The 21,604-nt window shown below is 44.4% G+C and overlaps 1 protein-coding gene across 4 annotated transcripts in view; it reads right to left on the minus strand.

Annotated features, from left to right (window-relative positions):
* Frmpd2 (FERM and PDZ domain containing 2) overlaps nucleotides 1-11,130 on the minus strand; it is a 99,252-nt gene extending 88,122 nt beyond the window's left edge. For all 4 annotated transcript variants that reach the window (XM_050140746.1, XM_050140745.1, XM_050140744.1 and 1 more), the window contains exon 1: nucleotides 11,008-11,130. In XM_050140746.1, the coding sequence (XP_049996703.1) occupies nucleotides 11,008-11,032 (25 nt within the window). In that variant the 5' untranslated portion in view covers nucleotides 11,033-11,130. The remainder of the gene's footprint in view (nucleotides 1-11,007) is intronic.
* Between the last annotated feature and the right edge of the window lie 10,474 nt (nucleotides 11,131-21,604).

The raw sequence follows: 21,604 nt of genomic DNA on the forward strand, positions 1-21,604 counted from the left end.
GGATTGGAAACAGGCACGGGAAAACAAGGCAATGAACAGGTAAGCAAATAAATAGCACCATCTCATAAAATGAGAGAAAATGAGGCAAGCATGTGGACAACAGGATACGGGGTACTTTAGGAGAGGATGAGGAGAGGAATCTTGGGAGGTGGCATTCGAGCTGAGACTCAGAAGTTGAGAAGGTACGGGGCAGGGGTGATTCAAGCAAAGGACAAATACCCTCAGACTAACAGTGTTCAAGAACACAAAAGCCCTGCATGACTGAGAAGACAAGCTTAGTTTGGAGGCAGAGTCACAGAGATGAGCAGGCACAGTGTGCATTCTTGCCTGGCAGCAACAGGAAGCCTGGCCAGCTACGAGCTGCTAGCGGATAGGACAAGGGTAGCACGCTCCGAGAAAAGGCTGCCTGGAGCATCTGAGCCCAGGCCTTCAGCTGAGCCACTGAAGGAAGTTCAGCATCTGAGCATGTGTCAGTCTGACTTCTCGCCTCACCTGGGCCTCACCAGTCATGTGAGTGCCTCGTTTTCATCACTGACTCTACCTCTGCCCCCAAGGAAGAACCCTGATCGTGTGTCCCGGACAGCGGCTGAGGGATGATCGCTGGATAGCTGCTTGTGACTGAGGCCACCTACCCCAACAAATGCCACGTGTGTTTGTTGTCAAGCTACCTGGCAGGAGTTGCCAAGTGCTGTCTTCTGAAGAAGTAACAGTCTTTGCTTGCCCTACTTGTCTTTTGACGAGTCATGGCCTTGAACAATGAAACCCAGAGAACCTCCCAGTCCTCTCTCCAGCTTCCACCAAAGAATCATGGGGGAACTCTAACCTTGGCCCATGGCTTCTAGAGAGACATACACCCCTCTGGATGCCCTAGGAGGAAAGTTAGACCAGGTCTTTTCTCTGGCATTCAGGATACTGATGCCAACAAAGGAAGGGCACAAACATGTGGTCAAAGGTGGCAGGGCGGACGACACACACCACCTCACCTGTCTCGTGCGGACTCCGGCTGTCTCGTGCGGACAGGTGGCCAGGCCCTATCTATTTCCTCCCGTTGTTTTCTGCTGCTTCTTCCTCCCTCTTCTCCTGACTTCCTCAGTATTCATGCTGCCTCTCACACCCTCTGAAGTGTCAGCCTTCAAAATGTCTTCTCAGGCCCTTTTCAGAATGTGCCCTCAGGCCTTCTATGATTTTCTTTATTATATTTTCACATACTTCCTCTATTATTTTCTTACTACTGTCATAATAAATTACCACAAGCTTGGTGGCTTAAAATAACAGAAATTCATTTTCACATGATTTCAGGGGCTGGAAGTCTGAAATCAGTTTCGCGGGGCTGAAATCAGAGTCAGGACAGGGCCACGCTCCCTCCTGAAGCTCTAAGGGAGCCTTTTCCATGTTCCTTCAGTTTCTGATGGCTGTCAGCATTTCTGGGTTTATGGCCACATCATTCCAGTGTCGGCTCTAGAGTCACACTCTTTTCTCTTCTACCTGCCCCATCTTATGAGCACAGTGATGACTAAGATCCACCTAGATAATCTAGAATATTCTCCCATCTCAGATCCTTTCATTCAATTGCATATATAGTCTCTTCTGTCACATAAGGTAACAGTCACAGATTTCCAAAAGACAGCTATGGATCTCCCTATTTTAGTTTGTGGAGGGGTGTTGCTCAGGCCTTCTCAGCCCTGCTTTCATCCTGTACTCTTTTTCTGAAAAAGATGCGGCATGTCCTTTAGACATTGAATCCCCACTTTCTGACTCTGCGGCTATGTAACCTTGTGCACTGGAATATGCTTAACCTCTCTGAGAATTGGTGTTGTTATCTGAAGACCCGGGTCAGCAGCTGCTGCATCGTAGAACTGTCACGGTTATATTAAAGCCCTCAGAATAGAAAAGGAGCCGAGCTCATCTTGACTACTGTCTTTTTCCATCTCTGCAGCGGCCATCCAAACAGAGATTTTAAGCATCAGAACTATGAGCAACTTCAACGACAGGACTTTGAAGATACAGTGTTGTTTCCATCTGCCTGCCAGGATTGACACGCTATATAAACATCCCATTCCAACCTTAGTGAAATACTTCAACAATCTCAGGGCCCCCAAAATAGACACCCCAGAAGAAACCAGGGAGGATTCCAAGGAATTGCAGCTTGCAGACCGATCTTGTCTCTACTCTGTTCAGTAACGCTCCCCATCCCACCACCTCCCTACTTGTGCCTTTGGAAAGTCATTGAAAAGCATCCACCCACAGTCAAATCAAGACCTGATTTTGATCAAGACAAGTTGCATCCACCTGTCCCCAAAGGAAAAGAGTCTCCTACTCTGTTCATGCCTAAGCTCAAACGACTAAAGACACCAGGGCTCTGTTCTTCTGGAACTCTCTGCCGTGACTTCTGCATTACTGTGACCAAACACAGGACAGGAGTGACTTACAGAGGTACGATTTTTCTTTGTCTTGGTTTCAAAGACACTCTCCCTCATGGCAAGGATAGCAGCTCTTCCCTTGATGGCTGTAGTGGCTTGAATAGGAATGGCCCCCATAGGCTCCCATAGGCTCATTGGTCATTATGGAGTGGTGCTACTTGAGAGGGATTGGTAGGTGTGGCCTTGTTGAAGGAAGTGTGTCATTGGGGGTGGGGTTTAAGGTTTCAGAAGTCCTACAAAGCTGTATTAATTAGGGTATGAAGAAACACCATGACCAAAGCAACTCTTATAAAAGAAAACACTTCATTGGGGCTGGCTTACAGTTCAGAGGTTTAGTCCATTATCAGCATGCTGGGAAGCATAGTAGTATGCAGGCAGACATGGTGCTGGAGGAGCTGAGAGTTCTACATCTGAACTGGCCAGCAGTAGGAAAAGAGGGTGTCCCTGGGCCTGGCTTGGGCTTCTGAAACCCTAAAGCCTACTCTCAGTGACACACTTCCTCCAACAAGGTCACACCTCCTAATAGTGTTACTCTGTGGTGACCTCAAACATCCAAATATATTAGTTTATGGGTACCATTTCTAGTCAAACCACTACACAGGCCCAGCGGCTGTCTCTCGTTACCTGTTTCCTACAGATCTGAATATAGAATTCTCAACTTCTCCAGCACCATGGCTGCCTACTTGCCACCATGCTTCCCACCAGGACAATAACACATTAAACCTCTGAAACAGTAATCAAGCCCCAAGCAAATGCTTTCTTCTATAAGAGTTGCCGAGGTCATGGCGTCTCTTCATAGCAATAGAACATTGACATCCATCTAGAGGAACAAGTTGGAGACATTTGAGGTGGCATTCTCCTACCCCACCCCAAGTCATTGACATGCTATCTCTCATGTTTTTTACAGTCTCATTCACTTAAGAAAAAGTTTTCCAAAAGAAACCGTTTGTTATTATAGTAATGGAAAACTTGTATCATTAGACATAACGAGAGGAAAATTATAACCATTCTTTTTAATGTAATGAATTCATGACAGGCAATATGCTCCAGAGACTCTGAGCCTGGGGCCTGGTCTTTTCTTCTGAAAGGAACAATTAGCTTGAGAAAAGGGGAAAGCGCACGGTTCTAAACATACTGTCTTTCTGACATTATCTGAAAACTTTAAAGTCAAATGTCAAAAATGTAACTCAAGATTATTAATACAGCTTTCTGTTCCACCTGTGCACAAACAGTCCTGCCTGCCCTTCTAGAAGCGCAGCTTCAGCCTTTCCGAAGTCTTGTGGGACTCGAGCTATGTCCTCAGCATAAGCTGGCTGAAGCCTCGGCTGTCACATTTGATGGTAATGAATTGTGGGGAATAGAGAACTTGACAGCTTTCAGAGTTTCCTTAAACTTTTGAAGTTTCCATGAAAATGCTTTAAACCCCAAACAAGGCAAGAAATGGTCCCTTCTCTAGACAAAGAAGGTGGAATTTAACCGCTGTAGAATTACAAAGGTAACATAACTATAAGAGGGAGGGAGGGACCTGTTAGCTAAGGAGGCTTATTAGAGCTACCCCTGTTTATGTAGCAGTCATCTTATTTAGGTGGTGAGTTTAAAAAAATGCTTGTGTAAGCCAGGCAATGGTGGCACACACCTTTAATCCCAGCACTTGGGAGGCAGAGGCAGGCAGATCTTTGTGAGTTTGAGGCCAACCTGGTCTACAAGCGCTAGTTCCAGGACAGGCTCTAAAGCTACAAAGAAATTCTGTCTCGAACAACAAAAACAAAAGTGCTTGTGTATTGAGCCTTTAAGTCAAGCTTCAAAATACTATGCTCCACCAATCTAGCAATTTACATTTGAAAAGAATCCTCATGGCTTGTTCATCCTGCTTTCTCATAGAACCCAGGACCACCAGCCCAGGGATTGCACCACCTGCCATGGGCTGGGCCCTCCCCTATTGATTAATAATTGAGAGAATACTATACGATTGGATCTCATGGAAGAATTTCCTCAACTGAGACTTCTTCCTCCCTGATGATTCTAACTTGTGTCAAGTTGATACACAAAACCAGCCAGTACAGATGCCTATCAACAGATAAATGATAAAATGTGGTATAGAAATACAAGGGGGTTTTATTTGATCATAAATAAAAATGAAATTCTATCACTTGGAAGAAAGTGGATGAAGCTATGTATGTAATGTTAAACAAAATAATCTGGGTGAGAGGGGCAAGAGGATAGGACAATGAGGAAAAGAAAGATAGATACGCATGCTTTCTCTGATATTTAAAATCTAGTTTTATTTATGACAGAAGGGAGACTATCTAGGAGGCAGAAGGGAAAAGGAAGGACAAGAGTGGACGGTAGAGGGGAGAACATGAGCAAAGAACAGTGACGTACAAACATGAAAATGCCATAATGAAGCCCATTACTTTGCACGCTAAACACACGGACACCCAGGCATGCACGCACACACTTGCATGCACTCTCGTGCATGCGTGAGGCAAAAACTGGTAGAACCGCAGTGGGAAATAAACAGCGCACTATTGCAGCTGCAGATGTCAACATTCCTCTCTCAGTAACGAACAGACTCAGCAGGCAGAAAATCGATGAAGATGTATTTAAACTGAGTGCCTCATCGGCCGACTGGACCCAATTGACATCTATAGACTACTATATCCAGCAGACTATACATTCTTTTCAGGCCCAAATGGAACTTTTACCAAGACCTACCACAATTGTACACAATAAAACACACTTTAGCAAATTTCCAGAGATCATACAAATTATTTGCAGCAGAATTAAACTGAAAATCAGTAACAAAGGAGCCGGAGAGATGGCTCTGCAGGTAAAATCACTTTCTGCACACAAGAAGGAGTGTTGAGTGAGTTTTCTGTCCTGCCCGGTTCCCGCAGTCGTTAAGTCCCAAAGAAATCACACAGAGGTCTACATTAATTATAAACCGATTGGCCCATTAGCTCAAGCTTCTAATTAATTAATTCTTATAACTTACATTAGCCCATAATTCTTGCCTGAGTGAGCCACGTGGCTTGCTCTGTGTCTGGATCATGACTGCAAACTGAAACTTCCCTCTTCCCAGAATTCTTGTTGCCCGCCTCTACTTCCTGCCTGGCTACTGACCAATCAGCATTTTATTCAAAATAATACAAGTGACAGGATAAAAGACTTTTGTCCCACAGCAAAGGAGTACTGGGATTCAGAGTTCCAGCAATGTAAATCCTAAGCTGGCATGGGAGCCTGCCTGTGATTCCAGTTAGACTAACCAAATTGTTGAGCTCTGAGTTCAGGTGAGGACCCTGCTTCAATATATAAGAGAGTGACTGAGGAAAACAGCCCCATTCATGATTTCTCAGCTAATCAGAAATAAAAAGAAACTTTCTCATCATGATTACAATAACAGCAATAACAACAACAAAGGGACACAGCCAACAACTCATAGGTTTATCAGTCAATGATTAGATAAGCAAAATACGGAATGTTCATACAATGAAATAGCATTCAGTCATCAAAAGGATAAAGTAATGATACATGCTACAGCATGCCTGAACTTTGAAAATCTATATATGATTGTTGATTTTATTCATAACATAAGCTTTATTTATAATATCAAAAAATTGTTAACAATGGAATATCCTTTGTCTAGTGAGTGGATCTACATATCGTGGTATAGTCAAACCATAAAAATACCTACAGGGAAATAAAAGTCAGTGAGTGGTATGTGTAGTAATGTGGATGGATCGCAAGGGCATTGAGCCAAATGGAAAATGCCAGTGTCCAATGATCATGTATTGTGTAATAAGTTTAAAAATGTGTTAGCAAGATGTGGGCTGCAGACTGGGCCTACTCATAACTCCCTTCTAATCTGGGAATTAAATTTATTTGCATTTTTAGAGCAATGCATTAAAATTAAAAATATAATCCTTCAAATCTATCATCAACCCATCATCACCTACAGAATGTCCCTAAATGCTACACAGAACGACATGAACAAGAGGGGATCACCCACAGTTAACGCAGATGCGCCTGGAGTAAGAATGCCCAGAAACAAGACAAACACACTGAAGGGCAGATTCCCAGGCAGCTCTGGAAGCACCCCCAAAACAGAGAACATGATCCCCCGTTTTTGTGCAGCAACCAATGAGGAACAAATTTCTGACTGAGGGGACACAGACAGGACAGCGGCTCAAGAGGGTTCTCGCCCAGTCATAAACCTCACCGAATCAAATCTTGTTTTAAACTAGTCTTACAGAACCACAATTATCCCATTCAGACAAACTCAGCCACCCAGAGTAGATTATTAAATAGTCGTGGCTGGGGAAGAACAGCTTAATTCTGTGTATCCCACTGACACCCAGATCTCACTTCTGCCCAGACAGGCAACGATGAGAGCTAAGAGTGGGAGCCACAGAGGCATTTCCCAGCATTCCGTACTGTAAGGCTTCGGAAGAGAAGGTGCTAGGTTGTTTTCTGCGCTTCACCCCACCCCTAGACAGGCCTCCTCAGTCCTGGAATTAGCAAGCTGTGCCTCCCTGTGGCATCTACAAACTACAGTACAGCAGACACAGCTAGATCAGGTAAGAGAGAAAGGACAAGCTGAAAGTGAGTTCGATCTGAACAGTTAGAGAGGAAAGAGTCATAGGGGTCCCGAGAGTAAATAAGCAAGATCCTGAGATTAAGGAAAAGTCATTCTGCAACCTGACAGATGGCTCAGAAATTAAGAACTTATACTGCGCATGCAACTAAAAACTGCCTTTGCCTCCAACTCCAAGAGATTTATTACCCTCTTCAAATACACACACACATACATGTACACACATGCAGATGCGCACACACGCGTGAGCTTGCACACATACATCTTTTTTATGTGCATTGGTGTTTTGCCTGCATTTATGTCTGTGTGAGGGTGTCAAATCACTTGGAGCTAGAATATAGATAGTTGCGAGGTGCCATGTAGGTGCTGGGAATTGAACTTAGGTTCTCTGGAAGAGCAGCCAGTTATCCACTAAGCCAACTCTCTAGCCCCCACACATATTTTTCTTAAAAGAGAAGGCATAAAGAAATTATAATGTATTATTTAAAAAGCATGAAGAATTGTCTACCCTATATGAAACAAAAGATATGCAAACAGAAACAGCCATGAGGTTGCTCTTCTACTTACCAAGTGAGCTTCTTTGTTGATGGGTATTCAATGCTCTAAAGTTTCCTGGAGGCTGCTGCCCTCAGAGACCTAAGATGCTGGCCTGTTTGAGTCTATACAGCCATTTGGCATTGTGCAGTATGAGCCACGGACTGCCCATACCCACCATCATATTCTTCCTTCCTGGGAATGTATGCTAAGGATGGAATTGAAAAAGAAGTGTGTGGAAAGATATTGTCCTTGACACTGTCCCAAGGACAGCCAGATGTTGGTGGCCCGCAGAGTACTTTCTGCCTAGCAACTCTTATTGAATCACTCCACATGTTCTGAAGCTGTCAACAGTCACCCCGTCACGTTCATAGCTCTGTCCCATGCTCAAACTTTCGCCTGTGTCTATAGCTGCTGCTTAACTTTGCTTGGCTCTACAAGAGTAAACTCTCTTTTTCTCCTCCCCTTTACTGTTCCTCATCTAAACACATGGCGCGCCCACTGCTGTGGTGTGTTCAAAATGGATCCCCAGAGCAAGGCAATACTTGGAGGTGTCGCCTTGGGGACTTTACTCTTGTGGATGGGATTAGGTGCCTTTTGAGTTTGATGTCCTTCTACCTTCTGCTAATTGAGGGCATGGCACTCTTCTCCTCAAAGGACACTGTGTTCAAGGTGCAATCCTGGAAGCAGAGACTGGACCATCAGCAGACAGACAGCTCACTGGTATCTTCATCTCGGACTTCATCTTAGCAGAGCTGTTAAAAACACAGTTCTGCTCTTTCGAAATCACTCAATCTCCAGCATTCTTCCACAGTAGTACACATGGAACAAGCCGACTGCCTTTCTAGGCACTCAGGCCAAACCTTCAGGTATCATTGTTGGTCCCTTCCCATCCTCAACTCCCCACCCACCTTCAACTCTTTCTAAAAACATCTATTTTTATCTCCAGCACTGAAAACTGGCTGCCACTATAGTCTACGTCATCAGCCCCACTCCCTAAGTGCTCCCTGTAGTCCTCCTGCTCCACCATAGTCTAAGCCATCAGTCACACTCCCCGAGTGCTCCCTGTAGTCCTCCCGAAAGGTTTCTTTCATCCCTGTCTTGCTGACTTTCCAGTCTTTTTCTACCCTGCAGAATCCTTATTCCCAAAACCCAAATCCAACCTTCAGCAGCTTTCCATTCCCTACAGGATCTGTTCTGATCAACATTCCAGAAAAAGGCTCAGGACCCTCAGGCCCCACCCTTGCAGCTGCCTCACCCCCTGTCACCACAGCCCTTTCTATCTTCAGGTGTACCATGCGCTTTCTTCTTTCCTGTCCTTGCTATCCCAGCTGGAACACTGGATGAATGGCTGAGGATGTTGAGAGCTGTTTCTACTCTGTGGATATATTTTATCCAGAAATGAAGAGGTAAATGAAGCCTGAGATTGTGGTTTATCCCTGTCATCCAAGTGTCTGACTGGAGGCTGAGATGGAAGCAAGACTTGACTCCTTAATAAGACTTCATCAAAACACCAGAGGAGGAATAGAAAAGGGATGGAAGGAGGGAGAGGAAGGGAGGAAGGGCAGATGGAAGAAAGGAAATGCTTCGATGGTACTTTTGGAAATGCCCAACATTGAAATCTTGCCATTTAGTTGGTGCCAGACTACCGGGACTAGACCTTTCCACCACTCCCTGAGAACTTCCTCCCCTCTTCTGTCACCTCCTGCTCACTTTGTGTCGCCAACTGTACTATTTCCAACAACCCGGGGCAAACACAGCCACTTTACCTCCTGGAGATACAAGAATAAAGAGATCGATGGCCGAGGCAAGGAAAGCTGGGCAGACAATTCATGAAGAGCGGCGTGACGGCCAGGTTTCCATAAAGTCCCCAAAGAAGACATCGGCAGAGTAAGTCTTTATGCTGGGGTAGTCACAAGACCATGGACACTCGCAAAGAATGGGGAATCACTAAATAGAGGACTAGACAAACTCTGAGGTCAGCATGGAACCAGCCCTTGCTTTACTTCCGGAGAGCTATGTATTCTCTTCTCACAATAAGTCACCAGGTCAGGCGTATGCTAATTTCTCAACTAACACCATCTACTCATGTTATTAACACTTGGCATGGGTGAGCACAGGAAACAATGCAGGTGTATGCAGAACTATGGCTTGAGAACAGAAATGGCTTCACAAGAGAAGGCTGCAGGTGACCTTGGGACCTGCAAGGTTCCTGTCCTTATCCCTTCAGCTCAGAGCAGCCACGGTGGCATCATCTGATGTTTGTTAGAAATGCAGGCACTGGGTGTCCCAGACCTAGTGAGAACCTGTATCACAACCATCTGGTGATTCGGCTGCATATTAAAAGTTCAGAGTTGTACTTCTCTGAGTCCCCACAGTGTGCTTGAGAGAACCAGTTCCAGCCAGGAAGAACAACCAGTCGCAGCCAGTTGGAATTTGGAGGAAGGATTGCTCTAGTGTATTCAAGGAGACTCAGAGCCAGGACTAGTCAGTGGTCTACAGAACCCAAGAAACTGCTTTCTTAGGTCAGAAAGGGGAAATTTACAGGATTCATCAGACAAGGAGTTTCGGACAGAAGTCAAATCAAACTTTCTAGTATCTAGTGGGTTCATGTGACCTTAAGGGTCAGAGCTTAGGGTGGGTCTGCAGAGTGAGAGAGTTAAGAACATCCATCACCAAAAAAAGAAAAAAATCTAGAAAGCTCTGATTAACTGTTTTGGGTTTTTTGTTTGTTTGGTTTTTTTTTGTTTTGTTTTTTGGATTTTTTGTTTTGTTTTGTTGGTTTTTTTCGAGACAGGATTTCTCTGTGTTACTTTGGAGCCTGTCCTGGAACTAGATCTTGTAGACCAGACTGGCCTCGAACTCCACAGAGATCCTCCTGCCTCTGCCTCCCGAGTACTGGAATTAAAAGCCAGCCACGACCGCCTGGCTGATTAACTGCTATATATTGGCACTTTAAGCTGTTATTCAGGTCTACTGTTTTGGTTCCTGCCAACTCAAATTCCTATCAATAAATACGAAGGTGGAAGCGGTATGTTTTTAAGCAATATCCAAAACAGTCATTTCTCGGAAACAGAAACGTTATTGCTTACTGGAAGAGTACACACTAAATGCTGCCATGTGGTTCTTGCTGTCCCCACTTTACAGACGTGGAAACTGAGTCTTAGGATCTTTAATTGTTTCAATTCACACAGAAGCCAAGCTGCAAGGCAGTAGCCGAAAGAGGGAAGAGTCTGACTACAGTTCATGTCTTCTCTTCTGAGTCCCCCCTTTCTGCTTAGACAACAAACGCCATATTATCAGGCCCTGCAGAGGCCTGTGGTAAATACTCTGCCAGGATCACTGACGCAGGACCTGACCCAAATGTATCATCCTAATTCTCCCAGTCTCCTCTGCCACAGATTCACGCTTTCCCTGATTCAGATTTACAGGAGAAAAGAGAGCCATGCCCAGCGGTACCTGTGTCCTTTGTCAACGGCTGCATCCAGATATCTCTGCGAACTGGGCTAGGCCTTCAGCTTAGAAAAACTTCCCAGCCATAAACAGGATCAATGGCCTGCAAGTCTCTTTCCTGAAGGAGCAGCACAGCCTGCTGAGGCTGCCTTTGTTTACCGTTCGTCTCTAAGCACTGGCTGCCCAGTGAACAAGTCAAGGCCCGCCACTTTCCCGCCTCTCTTCTCTCTGCCCAGTAACAGGCAGAGTCGCCCAGCGGCCTTCTCAAGGCCAGTGGGCCCAAGGGCAGTAAGAGCTCAACCGGATTAGGTGCCACTGAAGGACTGAAGGCTGCAGGGGCCGGCTCAGGGAGGCTTTTACAGTGACGTCTCTTTATCACCTGGTCCAATAAAATAAAGATCCCTGCAATGAGGAAGGTGGCAGGGGAGCCACATCTCAAGAGTCACAGCTTGGTTTCATCAGTTCCTCAGTCCTCCCTGCCCATAAATGGTCAGACTTCTGACCTGCCCCCCAGGTAACCCATAAGCATAGACAATCCTACCTAGGCCCAAGGTCTTGGAGCTGCTGTTGGAAAGACCAGAGGAACCCTCCAGCCTCTGTTCCTTGAATTCAGGAAGGATAAAGTTGGGACAAGAAAAGCAAGAGATGGATCATAACTCTTTAGAGGTAGCTGGGAGAGAACAAATCTTTTAAGCCCTTTCGGAATTAGCAGTGTCAAACTGAGAAATATTTTTGAAAGAAAGAATACAAGGCTTTTGCTGATGGAAAGAATCTCATGCATGTTTGATCCAGCTGGTGGGACCAGTGAATGAGTGTCTTCTCATCTCTTTAAGGAGTGCAAAGTGAGGGCACACCACCTTTGCAAACCCAGCCACTCAGAAGCACACTGCCGAAAGCCCATGTAAGCATCTGAAAACGGATACGCCCTGCAGTCTAGCTGTTTTATTTCATTTTTTAATAACATGTAAAGTTACTGTAGTATGTCTTTGTAACGCCAAAACCCTAAAAACCGTCAAGCGCCTGTCAGCAGTGGGTCTGCAAACAGAGTGTGGTTCACACACAGAAGAAAAGGAAATGCTTGGCTGTGCAGAGGAGAGAATCAGATCTGGGTCTCAGGCGACGCAACAGCTGCTGAGAAAGTATTTATAAAAATAAAAAGTGTCGCACAGGCCAATACGATTAATTTCCTTGCAAATAGATAAATATAAAAATCAGGCATCCAGGGGCTAGAGATGGCTCAGTGACTAGCCCTAACCAGGTTTCACTTCCAGCATCCACGTGGCAGCTCACACCATATGTACCTCCAGATCCAGGGGGACACAAGGCCTTCCTCTGGCCTCTGAGGGCACCGCATATACCACATGATGCACAGATATGCATGCAAGCAAAAACACCCACACATAAACTTTTATAAATGAAAAAAATAAAAATAAGCATAGGAATACATATTCTTTATTTAGACAAGTCACAGAAATGTAAAAGCGTTTGCTCTGGGAAGAAAAAAAATATTACCTATTCTTTCCTCCCTTGTATTTTTATATTAAATTATTTAAAAACAAAAAAATGCACACTGTTCTATAAAAATTTATCTTTTTCCACTTACAGTTACTTTTACTGACACTCCCAATTAGTTAGAAAATGAATTTTATGATATGTGTGACCATCTGTTTGGTTTCTCCAAAATTTCTCCATGCATCAGATTCAACCAGGGGCTTGATAAAATGCAGATTTGCAGGCACTGCCTGGTGCCTTTTGAGCCTTTGTCTCTGAGGCACAGCTAAGAATAGGTGGGCCTTCAGCAAGTCCCTGTGTAACCCGAACTTAGCAATACATTCATTCCAGCAACACGCAATTGGAAACAGTCCCGGAAGGAGGAAGTGAATTTCTCCAGTCACGTGGTTGTTTGTGATAGAACACAGAGCAGGTGGTGCTGGTCTGCCTAAAGTCACTGCCACCTCCATCTTCTCTCTTAGAAATGCTTGCACTAGCAAGAGAGCTCCTACTGATAGTTCTATAGGTCAGACTAAAACACGGGGGAAAGCTCTTGCTTCAGTATTGAAATATTTGAATTTATATATTTTTGAATTTTTCAACTGCTTCGCTCTCAAGACCTGCTTATTCATAACTATGCACTGTCCTTGAAAGTATGGCTTCCTATAAAGAGAGACCCAACACTGTAACCAACCACCAGTTAGCAAGGTTCTCTGAGCATATGCACGTACATATACACATAGACTATAATTGTTTTCAGTAGATACAGAGTTACTCCATGCAGTTATAAAGGCTAATGTTGAGATGTGTTTCTTGGATGCAGCAGAAGGATGGATTCCATTTTCACATTCATTATGTTAGTCTGTCTGTCTTTTTTTTTTTTTTTGAGATTGAGCCCATTGATGTTGCGAGACATCAATGACAGATGATTGTTAATTCCTGTTATTTTATTATTATTGTTGGTGGTGACAGTTATGGTGTTTGTGTGTGTGTGTGTGTGTGTCTGTGTGTGTGTTTTCCTTCTGTTGATTTTGCTGGTATAAGATTATTTATTCCCAGTGTTTTTATGGGTATAGTTAACTTGTTTATGTTGGAGTTTTCTGCCTAGCACCTTCTGTAAGTTTAGATTTGTAGAGAGATGATGTTTAAATTTGGGTTAATCGTGGAATATCTTATTTTTTCCACCTATAGTAATTGAAAGATTTGCAGGTATGTTAGTCTGGCTTGGCATCTATGGTCTCTTAGAGTCTAAAGCACATCTATCCCTTCTGAAGTAAGGTATAATTCTAACAGGTCTATCTTTATATGTTCTTGGTCTTTTTTTCCTTTGCAGATTTTAATATTTTTTATTCTATATGTGTAGTGTTTGATTATTATATGGCAGTGGCACTTAGTTTTCTGGTTCAATCTGTCTGATGTTCTGTATGCTTCATGTACCTGTAAAGCAACTCTTTTTTTAATGTCTGCATGTGTGCCTGCATACCAGAAGAAGGCATCAGATCCCATTATAGACAGTTGTGAGTCACCATGTGGTTGTTGGGGATTGAACTCAGGACCTATCTAGAAGAGCAGTCAGAACTCTTAACTCCTGAGCCATCTCTCCAGCCCAGGCATCTCCTTTAGGTTAGGAAAATTTTCTTGTATGATTTTGTTTAAAGTATTTCCTAGGCCTTTGGGCTTCTTCTTGTCTCATTCCTCTATCCTTGTAGTCTTAAGTTTGGTCTTCTCATGGCATCCCAGAGTCTTTGCACATCTTGTGTGCAGAGTTTTTTAGATATAACTTTTTCTTTGATAGATGTATCCGTTTGTTCTATCATATCGTCCATACCTGAGATGCTTTCTTCTATCTCTTTTATTATGTTGGTGAAGCTTGCCTCTGAGGTTTCTATTCAAATTCCTAAATTTTTCATTTCCAGAATTCCCTTAGTTTGGGTATTCTTTATTGATTCTATTTTCATTTTCTGATCTTGATGGTTTTATTCATTTCCTTCCATTGTTTGTGTTTTCCTGGATTTCTTTATGGGATTTATTAATCTTCTCTTTAAGGACCTCTATCGTCTTCATACAGTCAGTTTTAAGGTCTCCTCTTCCTTTTTTCTGTTTGTTTTTGTTTTGATTTTTGTTTTTTAAGACAGGGCTTCCCTTTATATCCCTGGTTGTCCTTGAACTCTGTAGACCAGGCTGGCTTCAAATTCAGAGACCTACCTGCCTCTGCCTTTTGAGTTCTGGGATTAAAAGTATGTACTACTACCACCACCACCAGACTTTAAGGCCTTTTTCTTGTACTGCATCTATGTTGGACTACTCAGGGCCTGCTGCGGTAGGAGAGCTGGTCTCTAGTGGTTACCTATTATCCTGGCTGGGTTTTTTTTTAATTGCATTTTTAGGCATCTGTGATTGGGACAATTATAGGTCTAGGTGCTGATTTCTAAAATTGTCTTTGTTAGGTAGGCATTTTTTCCCTTGGTTTCTGTTTCCTGTCTGGATTTTCAGAGTGTGGTTGCTGATAAGACATAGGCATGGCTATTGGGGGTTCCAGGTAAAATGTGTTTCTCCCTATTGGGAGCTGACACTTACGAATGGGGTTAGGCTAAGTGTCTGAAGAAGGCCACAGGATGGAGGAAAGCAGTTTTCAGGTGAAGCTGGGGATGTGGATCTAGAGGAACAGAAATAAGGGGAAGAACTACAGACCGCCTACTTGTTTCCTTGGCAGGAGTGGTCTGTGGGTCAGCAGGGAATGCCTGCTGGAGTTGGGGATAAAGCAACTAGAGGGGTAATGTAGGCAGAGGAGGAAGGGAGGCCACAGCAGGCAGTCTATTGCAGAGCTGAGGATGAGATTGGGTGTGGAGGGGAGGAGGGTGATGGTCTTCAGCCTCCCTGTTTCCCTGGTGTTCCTTTTTGGCTGGATTGATCCCAGGAGTGCCTGCTGGTGTTGGAGGCTGGGAAGTTGGGAGGAGATGGGGGGAAGGAAGGTTGGAGGAGAATGTCTTTGTGATCTGTCGGGGATGGGGTCAGAGAGGAAGGAGAAACCTCAGCAGGTTTCCTGCTACAGACCTGGGGATGCGACTGGGGGACTGGATCTGAAGAAGCAGAAGGAGGGGTGTGGATCTGTAGTCAGCAAACTTATTGCTCTGGCAAGAATAGCCCTTGGAGTTGTCAGTGGGGCCCTACTGGGGCTGGGGGTTGGGACAAAGCAAAGAGTTGGGGGACAGAGATTAGAAGGGGAAAATCTGTGGGATCTGCAGGAGAAGGAAACAGAGGAGCAGGGAAGGCTGCCCAAGGTGTTTTGCCACAGAGCTGTGGATGAGGATGGGGCTTGGGTTTAGGGGAACAGAGGGAAGCCTACCTAGTTTTCTGGGCAGGCATGGCTGCCATTCTCAGTCTGGATTTTGCCCCAATCTCTTTGCTCTCTACCTTTGTTCTCCTTGCCAGTCTTGTCTTCAGTGTCCTCATTACCTTAGTTACCGTAGGGACTTCCAACTGCTTTAATTTCCATCTTCCTATCCGACACACCTAAGAAAGTCTTAGCTCCTGGAACCCTCGCTGGAAGAGCTGTCTCTGTTTCTCTACATGGGCTGACAGGACTGCAGAGAAATATTCGCAGCTCTGTCACTATGAATTCCCGGCTCTCAGTCTTGACTGAATGTATTCAAGAACCCTTGAATTTACCTTGGCCCTCTTAAATGTCCTGCCTTTGGTCTATAAACTGTAGGGCTGATAAAGTTGGGGAACAATCTAGTATATGACTAAATTCCTTAGGGAGAATTTATTCTGTGCAATTAGGGGTATTCCCTCCTCCCCATTTTGGGTTGAGAGGAATGTCTAAAGACAGGCTCTCAGTATTTGGTTTTCTTCTTCACCCTTATCCAATCTTCCTCTTGGGGATTCAAATCTCTAAAATATTAAGTAAGGTTCTGTTATGATGCCCCATGCTGCTATGAGATCAGAGTGTACCAAAGATCTGAATCTAATATTGGTTTGTGTTTAGAACTGCTGTGGCATGATCAAATATGTTGAAAAAAAGGGGGGGCACTGTACCCATCCTTCAGTTTTTTAGGCGCTTGAGTAGGCAATTGAGAAAACAAACCCCAGAAAACTGAAATTCCTCCAGGAATCTCAGAGTGGGAAAAGGTAAAAACTGAAGCCAAAGGAGGGAGCTTATGTCTGAGAAAGACATTTTACACAATGCTGACAACTTCTCAGGAATGTTACTGGGATAGTTAGGGTCAAAGCCTGGGCCCTGGCAATGCTAACCAGGTCAGGTCAGTCACTCAGCCTCAGCAGTCCAATTAAAGTATCAAGTAATTGTGAAAAGCATAAAAGGGAGAAGTACTCCATGTGGCCACATTAGGAATAGACAAAAGAGGCCCGGTGATTCCCGTCACAGTTTCCACAAGTCCATCCTTGTGGTCTTGACAGGAGGGAGGTTCAGGATTATGAAGAGAACAAGAGGTGCTGTAGGAAATCCCAAAGCCAGTAGCCTTTAAGCTACCCAACATGGCCTCTTATACTATAAACGCTATGTCTCTTCCTGCTGCTGGATTCAGTTGCTGTTCCCGTTCCTGCAGAGGACTGTGATCTGAGTCTACCCTTAAATAAATAATCCTTTATTATACTCAATTCTGAGCTAGTGTGGGATTTCATTCTAGCATCCATCTTCAAAGAGGTATGCATGATTGAACAGTCCTGGTCAGGTATGAGCCTGCTCACCATAGCCAAATCGTTGTCCAGGCTCCAATTTCTCCTGTGAGGTGGTCTGGCAGGCTGTAGACCCAGAGAAAATCAGGCCTAACAATGGCACAGCCTAATACTATCCTGTCTTGAAATGTCCTCTGAAAAACCTTTGCAATCTACCTGGCTCAAATTCTCTGGACATCTACAGAATGCAACCAGGTTCTGTGTCAGTGCTGGGTGTACAGGGGCTGGCACCTCTGCCCAGCTCTTATGTGGGATCCGAACTTTGCTCCTCACGATTGCATAGCAAGTACTTTATGCCCTAAGCTGGCCCTCCAGGCCAAATTCCTGCGTTTTAGTTCATCTTTTTGTCAAAAGAAAAGGAAAACAAACAAACAAATAGACAACAGCTGCTATATACGAATATTGACATAGTTTGCTAATGGTCCGAAATACTCACATTTGTGTTAAAACATACAGATCCCTCACTTTATATGTGCCAATCGGGTCCCAGCACCTATGGCCCATTGTAGCTGCCTGTAACCCCAGCTGCAGGATAATCCAACACCCCAGCCTTCTGAGGGCACCTGGACTCAGGTACACTTATCCACACATAGACACATGCAGGGACATAATTAAAAACACGAAACAAATCTTTAAAGAAATCATTCATTTACAAAAGTCCACTCATCTAGACTTCTCCCTGGTGGGTGCCAAGATAGACAGACTCAGTAGTTTCCTTGGCTACACAGATCACAGTAGGAACCCCCTCAACAACCTTGTCCTAATGACTCAACAAAGCTTCCAAAGACCATTTTAGCCTCTCTGTCATATGATTAATCCTCGTTTTTTTTGTCTTGTCGCTATGGCAAAATACCTGATAAAAGCATCTTAATGAAGGGAAGGTTTATTCTGGCTCCCAGTTCCAGGGATACAGCGCATCCTGGCAGGGAAGGTGCAACAGCAGTCGGGGGGGGGGGGGGGGGGGGGGGGGGGGGTGGGGGGGGGGGGGGGGGGGGGGGGGGGGGGGGGGGGGGGGGGGGGGGGGGGGGGGGGTCACATCACATCCACAATCAGGAAGCAGACAGCAATGCATGTTTGTGCTCAGTTTGCTTCCTCCTTTTTACCCAGGCTGGGACCACAGTCCATAGAATGATACCAGTTATATTTGGGGAATGTTTGTTCAACTCAGTTAACCTAATGTAGGCAATCCCTTTCAGATCTACTCAGGGATTTGTTGCCATGGAGATTCTAAATCCCATCAATTTGACAGTCAGGATTAACCATCACAACTCCCAGATACTTAGAGGAAACTCTAGATAGACTCAAAAGAGCTTCTAAATCAGCTCATCTAAGTCATCTAAACTGCAAAAGAAGCCAGGTAGCCCAACAGAACTGACACAGCCTGAACAAAAGTGGCCATCAGGACCCCAAACTAAAAGGAAGGCAAAACCCAGTTGAACCAATAGTGGAGAAACCAACACCAAGGATCAGACCTTCTCGAGAGAGGCCGAGGTCTAGACACTCATTTCTTTGCTTTCCCAATAGAGGTGTAAAGGTACCGATGCCAGCTGAATGGGAAGAAGAGGATGTCCATGGAGTGAAGTGACCTCAGCACTTCTGTGAGCCCATTCAGTCTTTGCTTTCCATCCAGGGTCAATTTGTTATGAGGAGCTACACCCTCAAAATGTTTTTTGTTTTTTTTTTTCTGGATATGGCTTGATAAAACAATTGCTGTGGGATCAGTTAGTACCAGAGCCTGGGTCCTAACAAGCCGGGACAAGCTTAGCCACTCACGCTTGAAAAGCCAATTACACAGACAAGTAATAGTGCGAAGCGGAAAAGGGAGGATGAGTCGATGTGGCCACTTAGGAAGAGGAGTAAAGAGATTCGGGGACACCCTCCGAATGACAGGAAGTTGAGGATTTTTTAGAAGGCAAGAGGCAAATGTAACTAAGCAGGCCTGGTCCATCAGGGTGTGGCCAGGCTCATCACTGACCTGTCCTTGACGGGGCTCTAACTGTGATATCTCTTCCTGGGGAACAAATTCTTCCTCTGGCTAATCCCAGGCTTCAGTCTATTCCTTTTTCCCAGGATGCAATTCCTAGGGAAATTCTAGGCCTGGACAATAACTGTCTGAATAGCTCGAGTGCCCCAGGGAGGTGCACAGGGTTTCCTTTGAGATTCTCTCTGTTCCTGCCAGGATGCTTACAGCATCACCAGAAACTTGTTTCTTCCTGGTCACGATCATGGATGGCTTGTCCTTTAGGAATCCACTGGAGCGTAGAGTGCCTTGATTGGGGTAAGGAACACTCTCCTGGGCTCCTGAGTCGCTGTCACTCTTAAGAGCGTCACACTTGGAAAGTTCGTAACTCTTCTCTCTGCCTTTTCCTGTGCCCTCACACCTTCCAGCCACTTCCTATTCCTACAAGCTGTGCAGCAGGGAAGGCTGGCCAGTGAGGCCAACCTTTGTGGGAGAATAAATCCTGTATGCCACTTAGTAAAAGAGGCAAAGAAATCTACTCACAAAAATGACAGCGGATGGTCTGGCAATCTGCTTTGGAGCAGAATTAAGAACTGGTGAAGATTTCTTTACCCAATTGTCTTTAAAGATGCTTCCCATTATTTTAGTTAACACATTATTTGTGCCTGCTTGTGGAGTTCAGGCCGCTATTCCTCATTTCTATACAACCTGGAATGATCAGATCAGGGTACGTGGTGTAGCAATATCTCCTCAGACTTGTATCATTTCCTTCTGAAGAAACACTCAAAATGCTTATGCTAACTCTTTTGAAATACATTGTTCAATGTCGGTCTTGATTATTCTACTGTACTAGAGACCAATTTGCCTTCTCACCTCTGCTTTTCTGAAGGATCTGTGTCTTTTCATTAGCATCAGAGGGCCTCAGGGCTCATCTCTGCGTCAGGGAGGTGAGACAAATCCTGTCTTAATATAGGCCCGTGGCAGTGAAACAGCAGGCGCATGGATCACGCTTGCAGCTTGCCTCCAAATCCTGCCACCCACAGACAAAGACTCTTTAACAGGGGAATGTCAGAATCTCCTGTTACTTAATGGCACCCCAAAGAGCAGTTTCAAATTCAGCCTCTAATTGAGTGAGGTGCTTTTGGCAAAGGTTGGGAATTCATAGGGGTCCCTCTGCCAAGGGTTATTGGTAGAATAAACGCTTGCCCATCTGGTCTGAGCACCAGTTTGACCTCTCAAGGATAAGGAGAGGCGCACCAGTGAAACGGATGGGGGAAGGGATAACATCGGGTCTTCCCTAAGGTTCCCCAAAGGAAAAAGCCAAGGAACGGATGCTGTCTTCTCTGCCACGGGGGAACACACAGTGTCTTACAGCATCGTTTGAACTATAAATAGCATTCATACTCTGGAAGAAAACAATTTTTAGTAAGAATTGTAGATGGAGAAGAGCTGCATCTTGAGAGATCTAGAAAGGCCTCTTCGCAATAGGACATCTTCTCACGACATTAGCGTGATCATCCCTCCATTGCCGAAGACACACCAGGGCCTTCCCATCGTATTTGGAATAAGACGTTTCCAACTTAGGTTTTTATATTCCTATCTGTCTTCTCAGTTTCATCTTGTAATTTCTTTTTTCTTTGGTGTTTCAAAATAGCTGGCCTGTCTTCAATTTCCCCAGTTTATTCTGTTCTCGCATCAAAGGGCCTTCACACAGCAAGTTAACTCTGACAGAATTTCCATCTGGTCAAACCTGTTCTCAACTCAGTAGACAGCTCCTAAGAGAACTGGTCTTATTAATACATTGGTTCCTTTCATAGTCTGATATAACCTTATAATTTGTATCATAATGTTGATTCTTTTATTTTTGTATATAGTTATTATTTTCATACCACAGGATTTCTCTGTAAGATCTATTTATTGGTAGTGCTAGAACACTGCCTTTAAGAGAATGGGCAAGTTATAAAATACCCACTGGAGAAAAAAAGGAAGAATGGAAATAAAGAATTGCTAAGGAGACTGGAGAGAGGGCTCAGCAGTTAAGAGCACTGACTGCTTCCAGAGGACCCAGGTTCAATTCCCAGCACCTCTATGGCAGCTCACGACCGTCTGTAACTCCAGCTCCAGGAGTTCTGACACCCTCACACAGACATACATGTAGGCAAAACACCAGAGCACATAAAATAAAAATATATAAATAAATAAATAAATAAATAAATAAATAATAAAAAAGAATTGCTGAGAGAGATGAAATATGGAGAGAACGAATGAACGAATGAATGAATGAATGCTCACATTTGCTTCATGCCTGCATCACTGGAAACAGCATCTCAACGTGTAATGAGAACATAATCTCTCTGACTTTATCCAATAAATATTTATTTATTTTGGAAATCATGGGATACCACACAGGTGTAAGAGACTGTCCCCACTGTCAAAACAGCTGGCATATTCCTT

The sequence above is a fragment of the Alexandromys fortis genome, unplaced genomic scaffold (assembly GCF_014885135.2).
Source record: "Alexandromys fortis isolate MF-2015 unplaced genomic scaffold, M_Fortis_MF-2015_v1.1 scaffold_46, whole genome shotgun sequence".
NCBI classification, from domain to species: Eukaryota; Metazoa; Chordata; class Mammalia; order Rodentia; family Cricetidae; genus Alexandromys; species Alexandromys fortis.